The sequence below is a fragment of the Mesoplodon bidens genome (genome assembly GCF_964165515.1).
Source record: "Mesoplodon bidens genome assembly, chromosome: 4".
In the NCBI taxonomy this organism is placed as follows: Eukaryota; Metazoa; Chordata; class Mammalia; order Artiodactyla; family Ziphiidae; genus Mesoplodon; species Mesoplodon bidens.
The window spans coordinates 139,944,584-139,971,632 of NC_138160.1; the positions used below are offsets into that span (position 1 = coordinate 139,944,584).

Below are 27,049 nucleotides of genomic sequence, written 5' to 3' on the forward strand. Positions count from 1 at the left end.
CTCAGGGCAGGTGAACCCAAAAGGGAAATAGGGATGTTTCCAGAGAGAGAAGGTAGATGCAGAGCCTACAGGGCCTGGGTAGGGTGAGAAGGTTCTGGGGGCTGTGGCTGATGCTTTTGTGAATTTCTGGATGTTTACCTGTTGGACTGGAATTCAGAAAGCATCAGATGCGGCAGGGACACCACAGCAGTCTCTGCAGGCCAGGGTCAACCCGTAGGCACGGTGAGAATGCTTCTCGTGGGACAGGGACCCATACGGGGGCAGGCTCAGGCTGTCAGGGGACAGGGCATTGAATGGGGCACAAGGATGTGTGCCAGACCCCGAGAGAGATGTGGGTGGCTCCATCACTGTTGTGCTTTAGAAAGAGCCCCCGGTGGCCCAGGCAAGGGAACAGCAAGTGCAAAGGCCTGGAATGAGCTGAGGGGAGTCTGAGGAGGCCTGGGATGGGGGGCTGGTGAGTGCATGAGTGGGATGCAGGATGGAGCATGGTTGAGAATGCATCCCTTTAGGGTTCCCACAACCCCACTCCTGGAGCCCCTGTGGATACAGCAGGGTATGGGTGGTCCCCAGGCCTCTGCTTCCCACCTATCACAGACCTGTGCACTGTCACCATGGCTAGGCCTTCTTCAGGGTGTCCCCGACAGCCTGGGCTAAAGAACAGGCTCTCTCGAGAGGAGGGAACAGGAGTCCCATCTGCTGACTCCTGGCCATCACCTGGCTGTGCTCAGCCTCACCACCATCACTGCCCCATGACACTACCCGCTGCCCAAGCAGCTGTCCGCTCATTTATTCATTCAGCTCAGCTATTTTCTGGGTACCGCAGAAGAAACAAAACAGATCAGCTGCCCTCAGGCAGTGATGAGCAATCAGATGTTCCTGACCTGGTCCAAAGCTCAGGGCCAGGAATAAAACAGATGGGGAGCTGGGAGAGAGATGGGGGGAAGCTGCTGCCCCCAGGAGCCCCTGGGCTGGGGAGGACAGAGCCAGACTCAGTCACCCAGGTGACAGGGTGACAGGGTGGGGACAGGGTGAGGCTGAGGTAGTGAGGCTGCCTGGAAAAGGAGGAGGTAAGGGCTCCCCACCTTCCAGTCCCCACGGCTCCTCTGAACTGCCATTAACATTGAATGAATGTTGCCCAAGGCCATCCTCAGTGCCAGGGGAAAGGGGCACCATTTGCGGGACCCCCAAAATAGTCTCCTGCTGTTCTGCCATCCTGGCATTGGTTTGGGGAGTTAGGACTGGGGGAGGGGGCTAAGTCTGAGTGGGCTCTCTCCTTCCAAAGAAGATTACCTTTGCCCCAGCAGGTACCCCCTCCACCCCTGGAAGCCCCCATACCCAACTCCGAGGCATCTTCGACTTGCCAGCATCCTGCTTCCCACCCCAAGACTCCCCCACACGGAGAGGACTTTTATGAGGTCATTTCAAGAGGGAGATGTCCAGTCACTTTGCAAAGTTGTCCCCTCAGCAAGTGCGTGGTGTGATCAGCCCCCAGGCGCGCAAATGTTGAGAGGTGGCTGGAGTTTGGGGACCTGATTTTGGAAAAGGGGGTGGTTAGTTCTCAAAGGCTGTCGAGGTCGGGAGTTTTCGCTTCGCTAAGGTCCTCGCCACGGCGCGGGGCAAGGGTGAGTTTGAGGAGCAGCAGCTCGCTGGGGAGCGAAGGGGGAAGCGGGGAAATGAGGGATCTTTAAATAGAGGCGGGGCTTGCGGGGTCGCCGGGGGCGGTGCCAACCCGAGCTCGCCCAATCGGCTGCGCCGCCGGCGTCGCACCGCCCCCTCCTCTCCCTGCCCGGGCGGGCGCTCGACCCCCGGCCGGGCCCGTGGGCAGGGCGGCGGGGGATGCGCACGCCGCCACCGCCCCCGGCCCCACCGCCCCGGGGCCTCGCGCCCGCCCGCTGCTGCCCGCCCCGCCCGCGACCCCGGCCCCGGCCCCTGCCTGGGGGTCCGCGGCCGCGCGGGACCCTCTCCCCTCCAGCCTCGTCCGCCTGCCCAAGACGAGTCCCGCAGGTACTGAGTGGGATGGGCAGGGGCACACAGGGCGGCATGTCCCGGAGTGAGATGCGGTTTGGGGCAGGGGCTAGGAGGGTTTCCGTGGGGTCCGCAACCCAGGGGATGCGGCGACAGGGGGAATGTGTGTATGTGCACTGCCCGAGTGAGTAAAGATTCACGGACCCCCATCCTGGAGGGGGAGGGTACTGGGTTCACTTTGGCGGGGGCAGAGCAGTGAGTCTCCAAACTCCATAGATACGGTGGGGGAGCTCTCTGGGTGGAGGCAGTGACCCAGGACTGACATGGTAATGGCAGGAAGGAGACCCTCACCACTGGCCCCTGTATCCAGCCGTTAGGGGCAGCACGGCAGGGGTCGGAAAGCCGGGTCCCCCAACTCTCCCTGGACAGAGGTCGGGTAGCCAGCACAGTGCACTGCTTGGGCTGTCCTGGAGGGTGGGGCCACAAATGTGAGTGCTGAAGGCTGGGGGTGAGCCAGAGATGCTGATGGAGATGCATCAGAGTGGAGGGCACTGGGGACAGCAGGCTAGGGCAGGCTAATTGCACCCTGTTGGCTGCTGGCAGGTTCCTGACGGGTGGTGATGAGGGGAACGCCTAAGGGATGGGGCAGTCAGCCAACGACTTGCTGCACCCACTGTCGGGCAGCCCATGGGGTGGAAGGACGAACAGATCCTGTCCACCCTGCAGAGCTAGGGCCCCAAGAGTGCTGGTGGAGGTGTGTCCTAGGGTTCTACCCCACCCTCTGCAGGGATACACAACCCACAATTCACCCACATATCCTGGAAGGTTCTACCATGTGCTGCTCTGGCCATGGTTCCTGGGAGCAATGGGGTGGGCATTTGCCCCAAGGAGGCTCTGCCTTGGAGACTGATGGGCAGGGGTCACGTTCTCCTGGTCCAGCTCTGAAGGACAGGTCACAGTGTCCGGTAGTGTCACCACAACAGGCGTACCCATGGCTGAGTGCTAAGCATTTTCCACATGAGATCTCACTCCGTTGTGGCCACCGACCCTGCTGGGATGGCACCGAGATGCCCCTTTACTAAAGAGGTAAATGAGGAAGTGGCAGTGACTTCGTCCTGGCTGGGACACCCAAAGGTCCCTCTGCAATCAACCCATCATTTGTAAAAGAGTTCACTCGAGGGCCTTTCGGGTCTGGCCATTTTCTTTCTCTTCCTGTTGGGTGGGACAGTTCGGAGGAGTCGGCCTCCTTGCTCCCTGCTCTCTGCACACCTTCCCCCACTCCTCAAGAGCCCTCCTGGGTCCCCCCGGCCCTGCTCGGCCTACAGGTTTCCCACAGCATCTTGTGGGATGGTAGACGAAGGCGGGGTTTTGCTCATCCCCTCATCCCAGCATTCAAGGAACAGAGGTCTTGTGCCCCAGACATGTTAGACAATTTGGGGAATTCCAGGAACCCTCAAAACCAAATGCAGCCCATAGGATGTTTGTTGCTGTTTAGAGGAACTCCTTGGAGAACCCAGGGCCTTCACCCGGAAGAACACACCCTTTCGTGGACATCCAAACCTTGGCTGGGGTTTCACAGGGACTTCTGGTTCTTTGGGAAATCTCTGAGGGTCCCGGGGACCCCAGCTTTAGGCCCAGGTTGCATTGAAGGAGGGGAAGGTGAATCTGGGGAGGGGTGGGGTCTCTTGTCCCCAGGGCCCTAGGATCCCACCCAGTCTTTAGAAACGGGCTGCCCCCTTCTCCTGCGGGATCGCAGGCAGGCCACTCTGTCCTTCCATTTCCTATGAGGTCGTGGGAGGGGTGGAACAGTCACCATGCCTGTGTTCTGAGCTCTGTGGCCCCTCAAGGACAGGGCCAGGCTGGCTCCCTTTCCAAGCAGCCGCTCATCAAGAGGGACCCAGGTAGATCCTGCCATCCACTGCCCCCAGACTGCACTAACTTAGTCCCTGCCTTTCCTGGCTGTGTGACCTTGGGCAAAGTGCTGAACCTCTCTGAGCCTTGTCCCCCCTCTGTAGAATGGGAGTAAGAATGCCACCTGCCTTGCTGAGTGGCAATAGGGATTAAATGTGGTAATTCTCATCAAGGTCTTGGCCCTCAATAAGCAATAGGTCCGCATTAACAACTTGGGCACTAAGAAGGCCCTCCCAGAAGCCACCTGCCGCCTGTTCACATGCCCTACCCACCCCCTCCCTGCCCAGGACACGTTAGGACACGGCTGCCAGGCAAGGAGGAGCATGGCGGAAACACGGCCGAATTTGGCCTGTGTGTTGGGCGGCTGAGTCACATCCCCAAATTGCATCTTCATCGGTGCATTTTGGAAGGTCGTTTGCACCGCTCCCACCCGCTTCCAGTCCTGACTGCCAGGCCACCACCTCTCCTGCCTTTGCTCCCCAAGCCCTGGGCAGGAACGTTCTGCACCTTCAGGAGGGAAGATGGGAGGGGTGCCTGAGGTTTCCTTGTGTCTTGGGCGAGGGCAGGGTCTGGGGCCGCTGTGTGTGTCCTGGTGGCAAACTCTTAGCCCTGCCTAGCAGCTGACAGCCCTTCAGGTGGCAAGCAGGGGCTCTAGCCCAGAGGAGAGTGGCACCTGAGTGCTTGTGAGAACAAAGAGAGAGATCAGGGCCAAGGTCAGCCTTATAAACTGTGAAGTGCTGGGCCTGCAGGAGGTCAGCCCATATAATCTGTGATGTCCTGGGACCACGTGGGGCCAGCTCTTATAAACTGTGAAGCGTCAAGTCACAGGTGAGATGGATGGAAGTGGGACACATTCTAAGACTCATGTTTCTTGTGTTCCTACTGTGTGCTGGCACCCTCATCTGGGGACATGTAGTGAGTGGGACAGATACTGCCTGGGGCGGGGCGCGGACACAGGCACAGGTGGTTCTGTAGTGCATGCAGTGGTGCCCTGGCCAAGGTCACCCCTGTCCCGCCTGGCAACACGGCTCATCTTGGCGTGTCCTGATGTGACACTTTCTGAGCCTGTCACCCCAAGGAACATGGCTTCAGGGCCAGGCAGGCGCCCTGTCTGTGCACACAGGCCCCTCTTCCGGGCCCCCAGCACATGCCAGCTTGGCCTTTTCCAAGGGGACAGCACTTGGCCCACAGCCCACCACTGCGTGGCTTCTTGGGAGAATCCCACAAGGCAGCCTGGTCCAGAATCTGCCTTGTAAGGAGATGGTCCCTTCACCACATGGTACCTCAGTTTCCCCATCTGTATAACTGGCCAAATCCCAGGACCCTCTTCTTGGGGGTGTTGTGAGGATTAAGGAGAAAACTCTGTGCGAAGGACAGAGCCTGGCGTGTAGTAGGTGTTCAGTAAACGCAGGCTGTGGTGGCAGCAGGGGGTGCCTGCATGGGTGGGGAGTGAGAGAGTGGGCTGGGGGGGCGGTGGCAGGGGAGGATCTGGCAAGTTGGGACCCAGGAGTTTGGACTCCAGGCAGCCTCATCACGTGCGTGTCATCGTCTTCAAGGTCCTTGCTCTTTCATGTGACGCCACGGAACACTGCCCTGTGCAGGAGCAGGGGGCAGATCAGACAGTCTCCTCCTTGGTAGCCAGTTTCCTTGGTGGGGAAACTGTCTGGCCCAAGGTCACAGGACCGGGCCAAGCACGTCTCCCAAGACCCTGTAGAATCAATTCTGGGATCTTAGAGTTAAATCCTGGATTACTGCTTTGGTCCTGGAATGTGTTTGGAGATCACGGACCTCCCTCCATCTAAGCAGGAGGGAGCTGAGGGTCTCATAGCCATGGCTGTGGTCCCCAGTTTCCCCCTGGCCGTTTCCCGTGACTATGTAAGTGTGTTCAGGCCTTTGGACAGCTCTACGGGAGGAACTGGAGTAGAGTGAGATTAACTTGTACAAGAGCCTGAAGGTCAGAAGGAGACAAGCCTGGATTGGAACCATCTCCCAGCTGCTCATTTACACGGCCTCTAGTCCTCCCGGGCAATCCAGCCAGCAGATTCCATCTTGAGGCATTCAGAAGTGTTTATTGAATGCCATCTGTGCGCTAGGCATTGTTCTAGGTACCTGGAGACACAGAAAAGTCAGTGGGCAAAGGTCTGATAGGAGGGTGTTCCAGGCAGAGGGCACAGCAGGTGCAAAGGCCCTGAGGCAGGACCAAGCTTGCTGGGATCTGGTAATGGGTAGGCCACCGTGGCTGGAAGGGAGTGACTCTGGGGAAAGTGAGAAGGATATGGTGGGTGGGAGCCAGACCACAGAGGCCTCCTGGACACAGTGAGAAGTTGAGGTTTTTTTTTTGTTTGTTTTTTGTTTTTTTGCGGTATGCAGGCCTCTCACTGTTGTGGGCTCTCCCGTTGCGGAGCACAGGCTCCGGACGCGCAGGCTCAGCGGCCATGGCTCACGGGCCCAGCCGCTCCGCGGCATGTGGGATCTTCCCGGACCGGGGCACGAGCCCGTGTCCCCTGCATCGGCAGGCGGACTCTCAACCACTGCGCCACCAGGGAAGCCCAGAAGTTGAGTTTTTATACAGTGGCACTGGAGAGCCATGGGGAGGTTTGGAACAGAGGAGGGACATAGGCTGACTTGCAGGTTTCTGGAGTGGCCAATCCACGTGTCAGCCGCAGTCGGTTCCTGGCCTCTCCAGCCTCAGAATGTGCTGGGGTGGGGTCCGTAGCCCTCTGGTCCGTTGCTGAGGCCCTGACATGACCGTGTCCCCCATGCCCTGCAGGTCAGTGCGGGAGCCCAGTTGCTGAGCCATGCCGGACCCCGGGCGGCCGGCAGCAAGCCCAACCCCAGCACCCACATAGTCATGAACAGCCACAGACACAATGGCTTCGGGGGACGGCCACTGGGTGGCGGGCTGGGTGCCCTGGGCCGAGACCCTCCGGACCCCGAGGCCGGCCACCCGCCGCAGCCTCCAAATGGCCCAGGCATCCAGGTGGTGGTAGCCAAGAGTGAGCTGGCCCAGCCTTCGCCCGGCAGCCCCCGGGGGCAGCCCCAGGACCAGGAAGAAGAGGAAGATGATGAGGAAGATGAGGCGGGTAGGCAGAGGGGCTCAGGGAAGCCCCCCAGCGTTGGCCACCGTCTGGGCCACCGGCGGGCGCTCTTTGAGAAGCGGAAGCGTCTCAGTGACTACGCTCTCATCTTCGGCATGTTCGGCATTGTTGTCATGGTGACGGAGACGGAGCTGTCCTGGGGGGTCTACAGCAAGGTAGGCGTGGCCCTTCCCCCTGGCACCCCAGGGAGGCCCTGCTGGTCCCACTGGGCTCCCTGAGACCCCTTGGGCACGGGGTGGGGGGCCACATCAGCCCTAGGAGAGGGGGGTGGGGGATGCTGAGGGGTCCCTGGAGGTGGGAAGGTGGGGACCCCTGGGCCTCCTGTTGTGTCCACCCCGTGGGGGCAGCAGGAAGGCTGCAGGTGGGTCCAGAAGGCTCCAGCCGGTTCCCTCTGCCCTGCAACAAGGGGCTGCACATTGGCTGAAGGTGGGGATGGGGATGCCTCCCAAGGTCAAGCTGGGGTGGGGGACGGGGGGGGCGGGGGAGCCCCAGAGAAGGGCTGCTCGAGGAGCAGGGAGAGAGCTTTCCCTTTTTCAAGAGCGGTCAGGACCAGGTTACATGGGTCCCCAAGTGGATGTGAGGACAGAGGGAGATGAGAGCCATGTCAGCCTGTAAACTGGGAAGTGCTACGTCTGCATGAGGTCAGTTTTTGTAAACTGTAGAGTGCTGTACCCATGTGAAGCCAGGCCTTATAAGCTGAAGTTCTGGGCCCACCTTGCTCTCAGCCCAGGCCTGAGGAATAAGGACCGGAGCTTCACTTTCTGAGTGAAGCGACCAGGTGGGGGGTCAGGAGGGCCGCCTGCCCCGACAGTGTCTGTCCTGCCCTCTCTCTTTGTCCAGGAGTCCCTGTACTCATTTGCACTCAAATGCCTCATCAGCCTCTCCACCGTCATCCTGCTGGGCCTGGTTGTCCTCTACCACGCCAGGGAGATCCAGGTCAGTGCCCAGTGGGGTTGGGGCAGCTCCCCCCCCGCCAGCCACCTGGGACCCCAGCCCACCTGGGACCCCAGCCCTCTAAGACATAAAAGTATCAGTAGCCTCTTTATAGTAAAAAAAAAAAAAAAAGGACTTCTGTGGAGACACACTGTTTAGATCACTCTAAATTTCCTTGGAATGCATATCCTCATTTTAATTTTCATTGATTCTTAGGTAAAGAAGACCAACAGTGGGGGAGCAGGAGGTGGGCTGGGGTTCTGGTGCACGTGGGTTGTTTCCACAGCCCTGGGTCTTCTGAGGTTTTGCAGCCATGGGGTCCAGTGTTTGTAGCACCAGGCTCCTTTTCCTAGTCCATCGGACCCTGTGTTTTAAAGATTTATCATGTGCCAGAGAGTTTATTCTCCTATTTCAGGGTTGATCAAAACCTGGTCAGGCTCCTGGAGAGCCCAGTTCAGGGCTTGTCAGGCAGGCGTAACCACAGCAGGCTGGCACCAAGGCCTGGGGACACCGAAAGGTGTGAGATGTGGCTCTTGAGTCTGGCCTTTGACCCCTGACCTCAAGAAGCCACAGTATGGCAGGAGATGGGTGTAGGAAAATCCTACCTGGGTTGCACTGTATGCAGACCTGTCAGGGGACACCCACGGTCTGGCACACAGGAGGGGTCCCTGATCTGGCTGGGGGTTCGGGGGAGGGGGACAGTGACCCCTGAACTAAAGGAAGCAGTTCTGAAGATACAGCTGTGGACAACAGTCTGGCAGTTCCTTAAACAGATAAACATGGAGTTACCACATGACCCAACAATTCCCCTCCTAGTTACACACCCAAGAGACACAACAACCTACATCCACACAAAAACTTGTACACGTATGTTCATAGCAGCATTATTCACAATCGCCAAAAAGTGGAAACAACCCAAATGTCCACTGACTGATGTATGGATAAACAGAATGTGGTCCATCCGTACAATGGAATACTATTCAGCCAAACGAAAAAAGAATGAAACACTGTGTGTTTGTAGCACCACAACTGAGTGGCTTAAACAACAGAAATGTATTCTCTCACAGTTCTGGAGGCTGGAAGTCCAAGATCAGGTGCTGGCAGGGTTGGTTTCTCCTGAGGCTCTCTCCTTGGCTTGCAGATGGCCACCTTCTCATTGTGTCCTCACATGGCCTTTGCTCTGTGCTCACACATCCCTGGTATCTCTTCCTCTTCTTATAAAATGACACCAGTCCTGTAGGATTGGGACCCCACTCCTATGACCTCATTTAGTCTTAATTATGTCTTTAAAGGCCCTATTTCCAAATACAGTCATACTGGGGCCTAGGGCTTCAACGGATGAATTTTGAGGGGACAGAGTTCAGTCCATAACACTCCACCCTCTGGCCCACCTTGCAAATCTTTTTCCTTCTCCCATGCAAAATGCACTCATCCCATCCCAACAGCCCCCAAAGTCTTAACTCATTCCAGCGTCAACTCTGAGTCCAAAGTCTCATTTAAATATCATCTAAATCAGACATGGATGAGATTCGAGGTACTGTTCCTCCTGGGACAAAATTTTCCTCCAACTGTGACTAGACAAGTTGTGTGCTTCCAAAATACAGTGGTGGAATAAGCATAGGATAGACATTCCTGTTCCAGAAGGGAGAAATATGAAAGAAGAAAGGGGTAGCAGGTCCTGCACTTCTCTCAGACCTAGCCAGGCAAATTCCGTTAGATCTGAAGGCTGGAGAATGATCTTCCTTGGCTCAACGCCCCACCTTCGAGGCCCGCTGTGGTGGCAGCATTGCCTTGTTGGCCCTGAGTGGTGGCCTTTTGTGACTGCCTTCTTTCACTCAGCTTAATGTTTTCAAGGTTCATCCACATTGTAGCATGTGTCAATGCTTCATTCCTCCTTATGGCTGAGTAATGTTGCATTGTGTGCAAGGACCACATTTTGTTTATCCATTCATCCATTGATGGACACTTGTGTTGTTTCCACTTTGGGTGCCTGTGAACAGTGCTGCTGTGATTGCGTGCACACAAGGACGTGTTTGAACGACTGTTTTCATCTCTCTCGCCTATATGAGATGGCTGGGTCATTGGTAACGCTGTGTTTGACTTTTGGGGGAACATCTGTGCCACGTTTAGCTTGAATTGTGGCTGACCCTGAGAACTAGGGAGTTTTGCCTTTGAGGCCATGTTTCTTGTAAAAGCCGACGGGGTTTTCGGCTGGGATCTTGCTCCGGGACCTGGTCTCGTGTCCGAGGCCCCCCTCATCCCGCCCGCCTGACCTCCGCAGCTGTTCATGGTGGACAACGGGGCAGACGACTGGCGCATCGCCATGACGTGCGAGCGCGTCTTCCTCATCTCCCTGGAGCTGGCCGTGTGCGCCATCCACCCGGTGCCCGGCCACTACCGCTTCACGTGGACAGCGCGGCTAGCCTTCACGTACACGCCGGCAGCGGCTGAGGCCGACGTGGACGTGCTGCTGTCTGTGCCCATGTTCCTGCGTCTCTACCTGCTGGGCCGTGTCATGCTGCTGCACAGCAGGATCTTCACGGATGCCTCTAGCCGCAGCATCGGCGCCCTCAACAAGATCACCTTCAACACGCGCTTCGTCATGAAGACCCTCATGACCATCTGCCCGGGCACCGTGCTCCTTGTCTTCAGCATCTCCTCCTGGATCATCGCCGCCTGGACCGTGCGGGTCTGTGAGAGGTGCGCCCCTGACCCCCTGACCCCTGATCCCAGTGACCCTGATGCCCACCCACGACTTTAGTGACCCCAGGGCTCTCCCAGCCATCACTCTGTCCCCATGACTTCTGACCCTGGTGAACCCCATGCTTACCCACGACTTCAGACATCCAAGGCCTCCCCCCAGCCATCACTCCAGCCCCATGATTCTGACCCTGGTGACGCCCCCCATACCCAGTTCCTGGCCTCAGTGACAGTCCCTCAAGTGCAGCTCCCTCATCCCTGGGACTCCAGCCCTGTGTCCCCACTCCCCTCCAGCCCCTACCCCGCACCCCTCTTCCTTCTCCCCCTCCCACAGTGGCCCCTCCACTGGCCCAACCTCTGGCCCAGGGTGGCGGAGGCAGCAGGAACAGGGACCCCCCCCATCCACCTATCCCCCCCACAATTTAACCTGCTCTCCTTCTCCCCTCTGCCCGCCCCACCGGACTGTAGGGAAAACATGTGAGTCCTACCCTCAGCCGAACTATGTGTGCAGAGCTGCCAGCTGCCCTGCCCACCAGGAATTTAAGATCAGCTGCCACCAGGGGAGGGAGTGGGGAGGTGAGGCGAGTGGCTAGGACCTGCCCCGAGCCCACAGGGCCCTGCGGAGAGCCTATCCCAGTGCAGCCAGGCAGGTGGGTATGGGGTCGAGCCCAGGATAGCAGGAGGCAGGCCACTCTTGGGCTATGTGCACTTGGCATCCCTGGGGTCCTTGTCACCAAGGCGGGGCAGTGGTGGGGAGAAGTGGGGAGAAGAGCTTACTTAGCTCTGGTGCCTTGTCGGGGCAGCTGGCCCCAGGGGGCTCAGACAGTTCCTTCGGAGAGTTAAGTGGGTCTGGGGTGAACGAGAAAACCATCCAAGCTTTTAAGACCCCCGTAAGGGGTCTGTTCTGAACAGCCTTGGAAGGTGCAGGGCCATCAGCCCGACTTAAATATGAGGACACTGAGGCTCTGAGGGGCAAAGGGACATCCCTGAGGGCCTAATTCCTGATTGTCTCCAGAAAACCCCCAGGGGTTCCAGGAGAAGGAGGGGCCCCACTGGACCTCTCAGGGCATGGGGGTGCCTTGTCTGGGAAGGGGTCTCTCCTGCCTTGTGCCTAGCTGGGGCTGAGACTGGGCTTCCTGGGAGGTTCCTGGGCTGGACCTGCCCCCAGATCCCTAGTCCTCACCCCTTCAAGCACCCCCTCCATGACCCCTGCCTCAGCCTGATGTCGGGCTGATGGGGGTGAGGGCCTAGCTCTTTCTGTCATCAAGGTTTACTGTCTGAGGATCACACAGGGGCTCCTTGGACCCCTAACGTGCCCCCGTACCAGTTCCCACAGACCTCAGGACTGAGATCTGGGGAGTGGGAGAGGGTGCCTTGCATCAGGCATCCCTGGGGTCCAGGCTGGGTCACTGCAGGGGTGCCTGGTAAGGGTGGGGAATAGGGCAGGGCCCGGGGGGGCAGCCAATCCTAAATTCTGAGCCCTCTGACACTGCTTGACGCCCTCTCGCCTGCCTCGCTCCACCCCTGTGGCTCTGTCCCACCCCTCCTCCTGCATGTTCCCCACTCCCTGGTCCTGGGTGGTCCTGTAGCACCCACCATAGCTCCAGCTGGGCCTGGAGCCTCCCCCGATGGCTGATGGGTTCCCCACTCCTCCTGCCTCCTGGGTGTGGAGCCCTGGTCTCCTGAGAGGTGGAAGCTGGTGCAGCTTGGGGCTCACATGCCTCAGTGAAAGATGGGGTTCAGTCCCTGGTCCCCCTTGTCCAGCAAGCAGCCTGGAAGTCCAGGCTGAAGGGGCCTGGAATGGCACCCGACCCTCCAGTGGGGCAGGGACTCTCAAAGCCCAGACCTGCTGGGAAGGCCTCCAACCCTCCTCCCCACCTTTTGGGTTTCCATCTCCTCCTTATCTTGAGCCCCTGACCCCAGCCCCATCTGCCTGGAACAGCCCTACCCGCCAGCTCCCCCTGCTCTGCCCCTGCGGCCTAGGAAGGAGGGGGTTAGCTGGAAAGGGCTTCCTGACCTCCCAGAGCTGGAGGGACTTTGCAGGTAGGGGTCTGAGCTGGAGCAGAACCTTGAGCCATCCCCAGACCTAGAGAACCAATCCCTTAGTCCCCCAGCCTGGGCTAACCATAGGTAGGACCAGTTCATAGCCTGTATGGCCAGGGTCCCAGGCCCGGCTTTGATTGGGACAAAACCATGTCCTTGCAAAGCCTTGGGGTCTGTCCCCCTGAATAACAAAAGTTGAGTCCCAGGCCTCTCCCCAGTGCCAAGCAAGCTGCCCCTTCCCTCCTGACTGCCAGGAGAACCCCAGGCCCAAGGTTGGGGCAACTGCCCTCCACAGGTTGACTTCCCTAATACTCCCAAGCCCCAGGGTGTGGTCCTCCAGGCTCCTGTCTCCCCGTAGGGTCCTCCTCCCTCCTTGGGACCTTGCTGGCTGGGGAAGTTCTTCCTGGTGTCTGACCTGAATCCTCGCCTCTACTTCCTGCCGCTTCTGGTGCCCGTGGCCACCCGTGTTCGCCTCTGTCTGTGTGTCTGTCTTTGGGAGGGGGATTGTGTGCACATGCGTGAACACATGTGCATGCCCCCTCATGTGCGCACGCTCATGTGCGTCACCCACATGTGGACCCCTCTCTGCCCAATAACCAGCAGCTTGGGGGTCAGGTGAAAGGAGAAGGTTGGAAGGGATGCTGGGGAGGAGTGGTTGCCCTCTGCCCTGTGGTACCCTCAGGAGGACCACAGGGCTGCCCCTGGCACTAACCATCCCCCCACCCTGCCCTATAGTGGTGCCCTGGACACTTTGAGCCTCCAGAGTGATCAGCTCCCTGCAGTCAAGGCCCCCATGCAGCCAGGTGGACCCAGGGCCCTGCCTTCCTGGGGGTGTGATGAAGGCAGAGGGACCAGTGTGGATTGACTGGGCCCTCCCTGGCTCCCCCCAACCCCCAGGTATCACGACAAGCAGGAAGTGACCAGCAACTTTCTGGGGGCCATGTGGCTCATCTCCATCACCTTCCTCTCCATCGGCTACGGCGACATGGTGCCCCACACCTACTGCGGGAAGGGCGTGTGCCTGCTCACTGGCATCATGGTAAGGGCGAGGGCCCTTGCACATCCCCACTGATGGGGAGCTCACGCCGTCTCGAGGTGGACCTGCTTAGAGTTCCTCCCTGTGTCAGCTCACCCCTCCGCCACCCTGCTCCTTCCCCCTGATGTGACACAGAAGACACCCTCAGGCTTCCCGGGGACACCACCTCTTGGGTTCTTCCAGCCCTAGATATGTAGCTTCCACTGTATTCTCCAGTCCAGATGCTGTGGTCCACTCTGAACCAAGAGTCATTTTTGCCCCTTTATGCTCTGCAGCCTGCTTAATTCACAGCCCTTGGATCCAGGGCGATGGGCTTGATGCTTCTGTGCCTCGGTTTCCGCCACTCCCTCTGCTTGTTGCAAGGACTGAGTCCGTTCATTTATGTGAAATGCCTAGAGTCATGAATGCCTCGGATACCCAGTCAATACCCTCTGAGCCCTGCCATCACAGCCCAATTCTCCATCCTTCCCTGACTACCGGGGTGTCCTGAGCACCCCACTGGGCCCCTGGGTGTAAGGTTTATCTCTTGTGACTCCTGTGGGCCTGGGCAGCACCCCTTCTTCCCTAAAGACTTCTCAAGTCCGCCTGCTTGTATGGGCAAACTTTGGCGTCTGGTGCCTTCTCTTTACCCTGATTTGATCATTAGGTTCCCTGCCCATCCCCTCCTTCTGGAACCTTCTTTCTCTCTAAGTTTCTTTCATCTCCACAAGTACTTTTCCATGTTTTGAATTATGAATTGTTCAACGTACAGTTGGGAACCCCTCTCCCCAGCCCCCGATTAGCATGTTCATTTTGATGCCGAAAACTCGGCCTCTGTGCACTGGTGCTGAATCAAATCTTGGAGTCAGAGTTTGGGGTGAAGTAGGAAAAAATAGCTGTATTGCTTTGCCAGGCAAAGGGGGACACGGCAGGCTCATGCCCCTCAAAACTGTGTGTCCCAACCCGGGAGGATTTGGTGAGGAGTTTTATACAATGGTTCATGGATGGAGCTGCTGATAAGGCTCAGAGTGTGTGCAGGGCCTGCATTCCTTTAATCTGGCCTCAGGTGATCTCCTGATGAGCTTCTGTGGTTCTTGAGGTTATCAAACTTATGACCTTCTCTCTGGAATGAAGACTGCTTCATCAAATAGTTCATCTTCCATTCGCTGGGGGCCTTAGTTCTGCAGAAGAGCTCAAAGATACTCTTATGTGTATCCTTTAAGGTGGAACCAGCACCCTGCCCCAAGGCTACACTATGGTTTCTTGGTTGCTCCTCCCTTGTCTCTGCATCCCTTCCCTTCCCTGATTAGCAACTGTTCCAAAGGCTTCTGTTGCCCAGGAGCCCCACAGGGCCCTGCTCGGTTTCAATTTGTGAAAAAAATCAATGAACACCCACAAGCCAAAGGAAGTCAACCAACCCGATTCCCCCCAGGGTCCGCCCCAGGCCACATCCTTTTCTTCATAGAGAGATGCTGTTGTTCTTGCAAAAGTACTCTGCGGGGCTCCCCTGGTGGCGCAGTGGTTGAGAGTCCGCCTGCCGATGTAGGGGACACTGGTTCGTGCCCTGGTCCGGGAAGATCCCATATGCCGCAGAGCGGCTGGGCCTGTGAGCCATAGCCGCGGAGCCTGTGCTCTGCAATGGGAGAGGCCACAACAGTGAGAGGCCTACGTACCGCAAAAAAATAAAAATAAAAAGTACTAGGCCATCCCCACCATGGTTTCCTTTCCTCCTGCAGAGGGAAGGGCTGTCTTTCCATTGGCTCCTCGCAGCCCCCTTCACTGCATGTAGACTGACCCTGTTGTCACCATCTCCCAAGGCCCATGGCTCTCTCCCCTCTTCACCTCTTGTCCCCTCCTCTTTGAACACAAGCTGGGGGTCCATGTCCTCCTCCGGCCCCCACTGGGGCCTCGCTTCTCCTGGCCAAGCTGACCTAGACCCTCTCAGTTAAAAGGCATTATGCCTGTTTGCTTACGTTATTTTGTGAGATTGGAAGGGAAAAAAACAAGATCGGCCACAATCCACTCCCCTACCCCCATCCCTGGCAAATGAACTTTACAAACGAAAAAAGAAGAGCTCTCATATAAGATGATGGCTTTAAACCCAGAAAACCCGCAGCGAAACAGAAAAGCCATGTTCTTTTCTCTGGGATGAGGCTCCTTCCAGAAAATTAGTTCCGTGTTTACCCTGTGGCTCATTCCAGGCTCTCTCGCCCCTGGCACGTGCAGGAATGTTTACACCCAGGGATGTTTTTTGCCTTTCTCTGTCACCACACAGCCAGGTATCACACGAAGCCACACGTTGGTCTTTACTTTCTCTCTCTCTCTCTCTTTTTTGGCCGCACTGCATGGCTTGTGGGATCTTAGTTCCCTGACCAAGGATCGAACCCGGGCCCTTGGTAGTGGCAGTGCAGAGTCCTAACCACTGGACCACCAGGGAATTCCCCACACATTGGTCTTTTAAGCCACTTTCAAATTCTTCTGTTAGACCGCTCCTCTTCTACCCTTGCCCAAGTGTGTCCCCTCCCAGTCCCTGCCCCACGGACTCACCCCCTTCCAATAGCTTATAAAGCACACATTTGCTCATTCTTGAACTTCAAGGCATCCCAGCATGGCCTCCTCTGAACTCAGTGGCTTTTGCTGGACGTGGCATCGATGCTGTTGTGCGGAGTCATTGGCTGATCCTTTTCCTGGGGGCATAGTATTCCACATGTTGGTTTCCAGTATGTTTCTTTGCCCCAGTTGACAGGGCTTTTCTTGAACACAGACTCCTGAGTCTTCCCAAGACCTTCATCTTGGCCAGGAACGCATGGTGGGGTCTCCTCAGGGGGCGACTTTGTGCCCACCCTTCCCCATAAATGTTTCCTTCCATCCGGAAGAAAAACTAGTCACTCCCCTGGCCCTCAGAGGCTGAGCCCAGGTCTCTTCCTTCCTTCCATCCTGTATGCAGTAGCTGCAGGAGGAAGCAGCAGGTGGATGAGGTGCCAAAGACAGCCTCCAGCACAGGTGGGGAGCCACCTTCTGGCCCCCTCATTGGCCCCTGCCACCTCCACACCACTCCTGGGGCTGATGACACCTGGATGTCCTGGGCTCCCCATCTCCTGATTCTCAGTGGCAGAAGGTCCCCCTTCCCTCCCTCCTTCTGCATCACTTTTCACTGCCCCCCACCCCTACCTCTCAGCCTTGCCCTCCCCCTCGGGTCCTCACTCCTGCCCTTCTGTCTCTCAAGTGGCCCCTAAGTGGACAAGCAAGTCCTCTCTGGCCTCTTTCCCTAGCCGGGGGACTGGCTGCCATTCACAACATACTGGGGAGGGTGGTTGCTAGAGCAGGGAACCCATCATGGGGGAGACGTCCCTTCCCTTTACTTCCCCGCATCCTGGGACCAATACTTCGCCTCTTTCCTCCTGCAAATGCCCCACCGCAGGCAGCTGGCCTGACCCTTCTTTCTCACCACGCTTCTGACCCTACCAGCTGAATCCCCATTACTGGTCAGCAACATGTCAGCCGGGTCTCTGTGCCCATCATCCAGACCCCAAAGCCTGGATGGAAATGCTTCCAAATCCTCCCACCTCTGTGGGCCTCAGCCCCAAATGTACATGCAGATCCTGCCTGTTTCTTGTCCTTTTTCTTATCTCTGAGCCTCACTTTCCCCCTCTGCCCAATGGGGATAAGAGTGGTCCTACCTCCCGCGGTGGTTGGGGATCCAATGAACTAATCTATGGCACAGGCTCCCTGGACGTTTGATGGATATTAAGCAAGTGGGGTTGGGAGTCAGTGAACTCAGAAGATGGGATTTGCCAACCCTGCAGGTTTGGAGGGCAAATGTGAGGGGGAGGAACCAGGAGGGCTTCCTGGAGGAAGGAGGGTATCCTGCTTGCAACCCATACGAGGTGGACCCTGACATGCCCCCTCGCCCTCTTCATGCAGGGGGCTGGCTGCACGGCGCTCGTGGTGGCCGTGGTGGCCCGGAAGCTGGAGCTCACCAAGGCAGAGAAACACGTGCACAACTTCATGATGGACACTCAGCTCGCCAAGCGGGTAAGGACGCCAGGCCCATCACAGCCATCTTGCCTCCTGGTCCTCAAGGGCAGACCCTCCTCACCTTACTTCTGCACACGTGCCCAAGGGTCATGCCGCGCTGCCTGTGTGTGCCCAGACTGCCCTGGGCTGTACCACCATGTGAACACCCTTAAGCTGTGCACAGGTATCCACTTCTGTGCCCAGTCACGGTCCCCTCAGCAAGAGTCAGGGATTCGTGGTGAGGCAACCAGATGCAATTTATAAGCCGGATGAACTCAGCAGGTCAGCTTCTCTGTGCCTCTGTTTCCTCACATATAAAATGAGAGAGATACCGGCGTGCGTAGATTCACTGAGTTAACATTTGAAAGTTGTATAGGAAGGGTCTGGCCCATGGTGAGTGATGTGTGTTAGGCAGACACACGTGTGCACACACACAGCACAGATGTGGATGTGTAAACATGGTCCTGACCTACAGTCCCAGGACCCCAGAGGGGCATTTCCAGGAGTTGCTGGAGGTTTCCTGAGCCTTCCATAGTTTTGTGCTACTCTAAGGAACTGTTCTTTCTCTGGCCTCAGGTAAAAAACGCTGCTGCTAACGTTCTCAGGGAGACGTGGCTCATCTACAAACACACGAGGCTGGTGAAAAAGCCAGACCACGCCCGGGTTCGGAAACACCAGCGTAAGTTCCTCCAAGCCATCCATCAGTAAGTCCAACACCTTTCCCACTTGCATTTCTGTGTCCACCTGGCACGGAGGCAGCCCTGGCCCCCGGGGAGGAGGCTGCAGACTAGGCCAGACAGCTCGTCCTGGCCACATCATGGCCATTCCCATGCCAGGTGGTCAGTTGGTTGGGGCCTGCAGCTTCTGTGCTGGGTGGGATAGTGGGTTGGTTGGAGGGAGGCAGGTGATGGACCCAGCACTTGTCCAGAACAGTTGCCTCTGGTAAATCATGCAAACCACCCAACATAGTGGCAGGTAGCATATTTTATTCTCTGGGATAGCCAAAATGACTCTCCCCTTGGACACTGAAGCAATTTCCCCTTTTTGCTTTGGCTTCCAGGAAGCTCAGAATTAAATCTGTGGCCTGATTCATGTGATCATGTGGGATAATTAGAGATTACTTAATTTTCTCTGTTGTCCCTTTTTCCTGAGAATTATTTAATCAAGTAGTTCTCATCTTGGCTGCTCATTGGAGTCATGTGGGGGTGCTTTTTTAAATCCCACAGGCTGGGAATTCCCTGGTGGCCCAGTGGTTAGGACTCCACACTTTCACTGCTGAGGGTGCTGGTTTGATCCCTGGTTGGGGAACTAAGATCTCGGAAGCCGCGCAGCGTGGCTGAAAATTAAAAATAAAATAAAATAAAATCCCACACGCCATGCCCAACACCAGTTACAGTAGAGTCTGGGATACAGCCTGAGCTCAAGCTTAAGTTCCTCAGGTGAGTCCAATGTGCAGCCAGAGTTGGCAGACTTTTTCTGTAAAGGGCCAGATATTAATTATTTCAGTCTTTGTGGGCCAAAATGTCTCTGTCACAGCTACTCAACTCTGCTGTTGTAGCAGGAAGACAGCAAGGATGAATGGGTGTAATTATGCTCTGATAAAGCTTTATTTTCCAAAGCAAACAGCTGTCCAGATTTGGCCTATAGACCATAGTATGCCAATCACTGTCCACAAGAAATATGTGAACCACATACATAATTTAAAAGTTTCTAGTAGCCACATTTTAAAAAGGTGAAAAGAAGTGAAATTAATTTTAATATATTTATTCAATCTAATATATCCAAAATATTATCATTTTCATATGTGATTAATATAAAAATCATTCATTAGATATTTTAGAAAGTTTTTTATACTAAACCTTTGCAGTCTGGTATGTATTTTACACTTACAGCCTGTTTTTATTCAGACCAGCCACATTTCAATGCTCAGTAGCTACATACAGGATGTATGGGATAGTACACATTCTAGAATTTAAACAGTTCCAAATCTTGTGGGATTGGGCACTCACATATAAATTACAGTTGAGTCACGTAGTAGCTGATTTAAAATCGAAAAAAAATGTGTTTTTAGGCACTTTTCAGAATGAGCCCATGCATTCCCAGCTCTTACATCCTGGAAAACCTCATTCACAGTTGGGCTTCCCTAGGAAAATCAGATGGATCCCTGCCCCAAGAACTCTCAGGCCAGACTTGGGGGCTGATGAATCAGAAAGCGAGGCAAACAATGTTAGGGTCTGGACTAGTACAACAGGAAGGCAACCAAGTCACCCATAGGGAACAGAGATGAGAGGCAGCACAGAGAACCCCAGTGTGAGCGGTAGAGCCAGGAAGCTTGTTGTGGGGAGACCCCAGGGTGTGGCTGGGGTGGTCAGCTCCTGGGGCACAAGAGGGTAATGGAGTGTGACCATAGCAAGATCAGGCCATGGGAGAGGAAGCTCAGTCAGCTTGACTTTAATTTTTTAATCCTATTTAATAATTTTGCCTCTTTTAAAGAACAGCTTTATTAAGGTATAATCGACATACAGTCAACTGCAGCTATTTAGAGGGTACAGTTTGATCAGTGTTAACATATGTGTACATCCATGAAACTAGCCCCACAGTCAAGATAATGAACAGGTTCATCACTCTAAAAGTCTCCTTGAGCCCCTATCATCCTTACCTTTTAGCTAGAGAGTTTAGTCCATTTACATTTATTGTGTTTACTGTTATGATTGGATTAATTTCTCATGATAACAGTCCCTATTTCATGGGACTGTGGGGAGGTCTAAATGGAGTGATGTGCAGAAATGCCTGGCATAGTTCCTGGCATAGAGCAAGCACTCAGTAACACATGGTACCCCCAACCTCTGCTTCAACTATCACCTGTGAAACAGGGAGAGGAGTTGGTACCCCACCTGCTTGACTTTACTGTGCCCAGGTGTTAGTCCTATTTCCTCATAAGTCCCCAAGGCCCTCCTTGTTGACCCTTCAACAGTTGTTTACTGACCACTGGGTCCCAATCTAGTCTCTGCCACCTAACTGTGGGGCTTAAGCAAGTGACTACAGTAGTCCAAGCTTCATTTTCTTATCTGTAAAGTGGAGACAATGGTGACATGCCTCTTCTCCAGGAATGGAGTGTGGATCAAACAATTGGGGTGACCAGATGATTTGCCTGCACCTGCCTGTCACACAGTATTTTCTGAAAATGGGAACTGTTATTGTTGCTGTTATTACCACCCTCGATATGTTCATTTGGTCATTCCACAAGCATTTCCTGCACCAGCTGGTGTGCCAGGCATGGGGGACACAGACATGGCTCTGCTCTGGACCTTGCCCCAAGGGATGTCCCAGAAAGTTCTTTGGGAGAAGTCGGAGGGTAGGAATTGAGGAGAGTTAGGTCTGTGGAGAAGGCACCTGCTCTGTGAGTTACCTGTGTCCCTTTGTTCTGGGGAAGGACTATCTCGTTCACCCTTAGGTCCCCCTGAACACCTCCAAAAAAACAGTGGCCTTATGAGAACAGCTGATGAAATCAAGCAAGTTTGAACTAGGGCCTGAAGGGTGGATGGGATTTGGGTAGGAAACCGAGAGGTGGGCAGGCATACCAGGGAGTGTGCACAGTTTGGGCAAAGGGGGGGAGGTGGGAATGAGCACAGTGCCAGGGAGACCAGAGGTACCACCTGCAGGTATGAGGGAGCCACGGCATCTTCTTGAGCTGGAGAGTCCCCATGATGGGAATGTAGTATGAGCAGCCAGTGAAAAGGAAACAGTGGTCTTGGAGAGGACAAACTGAGGACCACAGCATAACATAGGTTTGGGAAGTGTACACATTTCCTAGGGCTACTTTAACAAAGTACCACAAACTGGGTGGTTTAGAACAGAATTTATGATCTCACTACTCTGGAGGCCAGAAGTCCAAAATCAAGGTGTCGGCAGGGCTGTTCTCCCGCTGAAGGCATTAGGGGAAGATCTGTTCCAGGCCTCTCTCCTAGCTTCTGGTAGCCTCAGATGCTCCTTGGCTTATAGAAGCATTGCTCCAGTCCCCCATCTTCATATGATGTTCTCCCTGTGTCTTCACATTGTCCTCCCTCTGTATGTGTCTGTCCAAATTTCCCCCTTTTTATAAGGACACCAGTTATCTTAACCTAGTTAAATTTGGAAAGACCCTATTTCCAAAGAAGGTCACGTTCTGAGGTTCTGGGTTTAAGACTTCAATATATCTTCTGGGGGGACACCATTCAACCTGTAACAGGAAGGTTCCAGAGGTGCCAAGAAAGACTTGCCCAGGGCAGGCATGTCAGTGGCTCCTTAGCAAGTCTCCGCCAACTTCCAGGGCTAGGGGTGTCTGTATCCACCTCCAGTTCTCCAGACCGAGGGCTGGGTCCTCTCAGGGGTCCTGGCAACACCCAGCATGGGTGGGCCCCAAGGGGCCTCTCCGAGCATCTATCACATGTGGGTGTACAAGGGTTGAGTTTGGACTAGTGAGGAGGAAAGGAGAGTCCTACCTGGAAAGGTCTCCGTGGGCTGGTTTAGCTACAGAAGGGGTGGAGAGAAGGGGTGAGGACAGCCCCCACCCCCAGCCCCATAGGCAGCTGTCCAGGGGGCCAAGGTCTCAGAGGCTGAGTGGCAGACGCAGGTGCAAATCCTGCTAGGATGACAATGGGCACTGGCTTTGCCCCTCTGAGCCTTGACTTCCCCTTCGGGAAATGGTATGGGCATAGTTTTCTGGACTAAATGCCACCTCCAGGGCCAGGAGCTTGGCACAGGCAGGCATACAGTGGGGCTGCAGGGCTGGAGGCAGCTGCATTTGCTGTGAGGCACTGCTGGAGGGAGAGGGCAGAGGGAGGACGCATCCCTGAGGGCTGGTACCACCCCCTCAGAGGCTGGACCTCTCCCTAGAGCAAGGGCAGCAGCCCCTCCGCCATCCAGGGCCCCCAGCCTGGCCCTGGGATGGCGCACGTGGGAGGGTTGGGCATGGGCTGCGCAGGTGTGCTGAGATTAAAATTGCCTTGTGGTTTCTCCCTGCTCCGCCGGGTCCTGCCAGAGCTCAGAAGTAAGTCTCTTCCTGGGGGTTAGTGCATGTGGGCACTGTGGGTGGTGGCTGAACCGCCCTCCAGGCCCTGCTGCCGCCTGCATGCCAGGAGGGAACGGGCTGCAAGGGGGCTAACCTCCAACTTGCCCCTCACCCCCCACTGCATATCCCACAAGGTGACTCTGGGTGGGGTGGGTGCATGGAGGACACCTGACCCCACTGCAGCCTCTGCACAACCCCACCTTCCCACATGTCCCACAGGCTCCGGAGTGTGAAGATTGAGCAAGGGAAGCTGAATGACCAGACCAACACGCTCTCAGACCTGGCCAAGGTGAGCAGGGCAGGGTGAGGTGGGGCAGCCCCCTGGGCCAGAAGGAGTTGGTTAGGCCCTCAGAGGAGGATGAGGGATGTTCAGTAAAGGACAAGGCCCAGCTCCTGCCAGGGAGGGAGGGACAGGGCTGGTGCCCATAGTATAGACAGGTGACCCAGGCAAGTGATGCAGGGCAGGCAGGGACCAGCCACCAGGGAATAAGAGCCCTGTCTGCAGGGGTCCACTGTGACCAGAGTCTCCAGTTGTTAGAGTGATGCCAGAAATCTGTATCTGTGTGTAAAATCTTAGCCCTTTTTTTTTTTTTTTTTTTTTAATTTCTTGGCTACGCCATGTGGCATGTGGGATCTTAGTTCCCTGACCAGGGTTCGAACGCACGTCCCCTGCAGTGGAAGTGTGGAGTCTTAACCACTGGACCACCAGGGAAGTCCCAATTTTTGTCAGCCTTTTTTGGCAGCTATTTTACATTTTTAATTAATAGCTAATGAAAAGTTTTAATAAGAATATGTAATTAGTGGGCTAAATTGGTGAAGTGGTACTTTCATATTTAGAAATGTCATCTACATACAAGCTCTAAAATCTAAGAGAAAAACAAATTTCTTTTGCTAGGGTTATAAGTTCAAATTATAGCGTCAGGAGAAAGCTTATTTGTATAGCAATTAAACATCTTTCAGGAAATTAAAGTTGATTGCAAGAGCTCTGTAAGATCGGTGTGTCTTATAAATGGATCTATTTGTTGGTTCTAATGTCAGGTCCCACCCAATTTCCCGCTTTTTATTCATCCATTAGAAGATGTGTCAACTGACTCAACTTCAGTTGGGCAAGCTCTTAGAATATTTGTCACATTCTTCTGAACTCCCTTTTGCCCTTTCATAAATAGTTCATGTGTGAACTTTGCTAATTGGCTCCATCTCCTAATCAATTAATCAATCTGAGCCTAATTTAATATTATCTTTAGAAAATGTTAAGCCCTCTTCTATTTTACTACTTATACTCATCACATTTTGGACTCGCTCTCTTCACCATTAGCAAGAGAATGCAATTTAATTAAATACTAACGAGGGACTTCCCTGGAGGTACAGTGGTTAGGACTCTGCGCTTCCACTGCAGGGGGCAGGGGTTCAATCCCTGGTTGGGGAACTGGGATCCCTCATGCTGCACAGAGTGGCCAAAAAATAAAAAATAAAATAATAATTTAATACTAACCTACATAAACTTAATTTGAAAGGGAACATTACAGAGGAAAAAACATATTCTAGAACCCTGAAGAAATAATTCAATCAGTAGTAGAAAGAACTAATAACCCTAAGAACTAATAATCCTAAGAGCATGTAGAAATCCTTGGCCAACTAATTTGATGTCATATGAGATTACAGCTCCAAATACATATCGAATGCCTTTGAAAAATTCAGGTACTAGATATTATAGTTTGGATTATCCATATCACACTTCCTTCATTAGTACAGATGATTAAAATGTGAATTTATAAAAGTTATTTAAACCTTATAATTACAGCAGTATACTCCTCTCAAAATACATTTAATGAAGGCTTCGAAATAAGTCTTTCACTGGATTGGATTATAGGGTTTCTAATTTTTTTTAATTTAACGAGGTTAAAATGTTTTCTAATATTAAATTTTAATGCTTTCCAAGGTTGCTGATTTAATTTGTATCTCTCCAACAAAAACAAAATGTATATTCTAATAAAAATTTAAACCTCAGAGAGGGCCAAAAAAGAACCATCCAAGGGCTGGATGCCTCCAGATGTTACTCTCTGGCCCCGGGGGACTGTGTGACCCCTTGAGGCGGGCTGGGGTGAGGGGCTGCAGCCCTACGGTGGTGGGGGGGAAGGGGCAGAGGCATTTGTTCATCCTCGGGTGGGGTTGGCCTACCAGTAACAGGAAAGGGTGGAAGGCACGGCTCAGGTAAAGGCTTGCGGACCGGAAGGGAGACGCTGCAGGTACAGTGCGGAAAGAAGGAGCTGTGGGGTGGATGACCTATCTCCCTCCCACAGATCGAGAGGTTGGGGTTGGGTAGGGTGTGGCACAGCCCCTTCAGCCCTCGCGTCTGAGGCCCAGGACGGCCGGTGAGCTGCGGTCCTTCTGGAGGTCTAGCCTGCGCGGAGCTGGGCTGAGACTCGCAACGGTGGTCTAGCGCCATCTGGTGGCTAGAGCGGCATTTGCACCTAGGGCTATTCTGCGTGTCCCGCCTACCCCCTGCAACTTCCGGGCCCATCTGGACTGTGGCAGAACCAGCCCCTGCTTGCTGGGTTGTGGGGAGCAGTCGAGGTGGCAGGGATGCCCCACCACCTGCTGTAATGTAATTGTTGTGGCTGTCGTGTTGCCCGGTCTGTGACAGGGTCAGAGTCTTGGGGTGGTCACTTCTCCCCGCCCAGACTTCTATCCCCTCTCCAGTCGAATGTGGAAAGCAGGGGATAGTTCACAACCGAGCCTCCTCCCCCTCGACCGCGTCCCCAGCCTGGAGCAACACCAGTCCAGAATCACCCAAGACCATCCTCTGGCTTTACAAGCCATGCGGCTACTTCATCCCCTCATGGCAACTCTGGTCACATCTGCTGGGCCCCAAGACCTCCCTTGACCTTCCCCTGATCTGCTGGCCCCAAGCCTGGCACTCAAGACCTGTGTCTCCGCTCCCCTCGCCTATTCTCCCACCGCTCCCTGGGGCCCAGCAAGATGCCTTCGGCTGGGTTGGGGGTGCGCTCACAGTTGCTCCTCACTTGGGCCCGCACCCAACCTGGGCCGGTCTGCCATCTCTCTGCAACCACCCCTCCCTCTCTCTCACCTGGCCTCTCCTCTCTCCCACCCTCCCTGTCTCTGACAGACCCAGAATGTCATGTACAACCTCATGTCCGAGCTGCACGCCCAGCACGAGGAGCTTGAGGCCCGCCTGGTTGCCCTTGAAAGCCGCCTGGATGCATTGGGCGCCTCCCTGCAGGCCTTGCCGGGCCTCATCGCCCAAGCCATACGCCCGCCTCCACCACCCCTGCCTCCCCGGCCTGGCTCCGGCCCACTGGACCAGGTGGCTCGGAGTCCCCCACACCGGCGGCCACCCACGGCCCCTTCAGACTGCGGGTGACGGCTCTGCCTGCCACCAGACTCCTCAATCTTGGCCATCGTGTGGCCGCCACCTCCACGCCACCCAAGAAGCCCTGTACAGTGGCGCCTCTTGGAGTTCAAGGAGCTGAAACCGAGTTGGACTGATTGGACTGGGGCCCGCCAGACTGGTCAGAGGGCAGGGCCGTACGGCAGGCAACGGCAGGGGCAGGCCACCACTGGCTTCCTCCCTGATTGGAGCTGGGAGAGCCCGGAGCTTCCTCTGGTCCTCTGCCACCCCCAACCCCCAGCTCTCCCCAGGCTCCCAGTGGGTGCGGAGCAGCCAGGAGAGGGGTCCTTGCCAGTTCCAAATAAAGCAGGACCCACCCACTTGCTGCCTGTTGTGCGTGGCTGGGGGACACTCATCATCACAACATGGGAAGTAGATACCCGGCCCTGGGGTTCCAGACCAGATGTGGGGTCAAGGTGAGCCTATCCCCATCCCCATCCTAGGCAGGTTGTCTCCCGGGCCTGAACTCAATCAGAGACACCTCCCTGAGGACATCTGCGCCGGTCCCACCTGACACCGGTTGAGGGACCCTGCAGAGAGCACGGCCCAGCCCTGGCCTACAGGAGGCAGCAGAGAGTCAGCACTTCCAGCTGGCTTTGCTGGAGCACCCACTAGGGGCCAGCGGAGCTGTGGGTCATGGTCCAGTGGGGGAAGTGACATGAGTGAGGAGGGCCATTCAGTCTTCGGCGGACATGGATTGAGCACCTGCTGTATACAGGCAATGTAATGTAAATTATCACACTGACTCTTCACCAGAACCTGACCAGGGTAGGATGGGGAGACTCAGAGAATTCAAGCCACCTGGCTGGGGCTACAGAGTGAGGAGGGAGGGGTGAGCCAGGATTTAAACTCAGGGGTCCATAGGCCAAAGGGAAGAATGGACTCGGTGGAGGGCACTCCATGGGGAG

The 27,049-nt window shown here is 55.3% G+C and overlaps 1 protein-coding gene across 1 annotated transcript; it reads left to right on the plus strand.

Annotated features, from left to right (window-relative positions):
• The first annotated feature begins 1,954 nt into the window (after positions 1 to 1,954).
• Positions 1,955 to 26,171, plus strand: KCNN1 (potassium calcium-activated channel subfamily N member 1). The gene is made up of 9 exons (XM_081230841.1): positions 1,955 to 2,004; positions 6,647 to 7,129; positions 7,815 to 7,910; positions 10,189 to 10,607; positions 13,548 to 13,689; positions 17,590 to 17,700; positions 18,259 to 18,386; positions 22,952 to 23,021; positions 25,860 to 26,171. The coding sequence occupies exons 2-9, from the start codon at positions 6,728 to 6,730 to the stop codon at positions 26,112 to 26,114; spliced, it is 1,623 nt and encodes a 540-aa protein (XP_081086967.1). The 5' UTR covers positions 1,955 to 2,004; positions 6,647 to 6,727; the 3' UTR covers positions 26,115 to 26,171.
• The last annotated feature ends 878 nt before the right edge of the window (positions 26,172 to 27,049 follow it).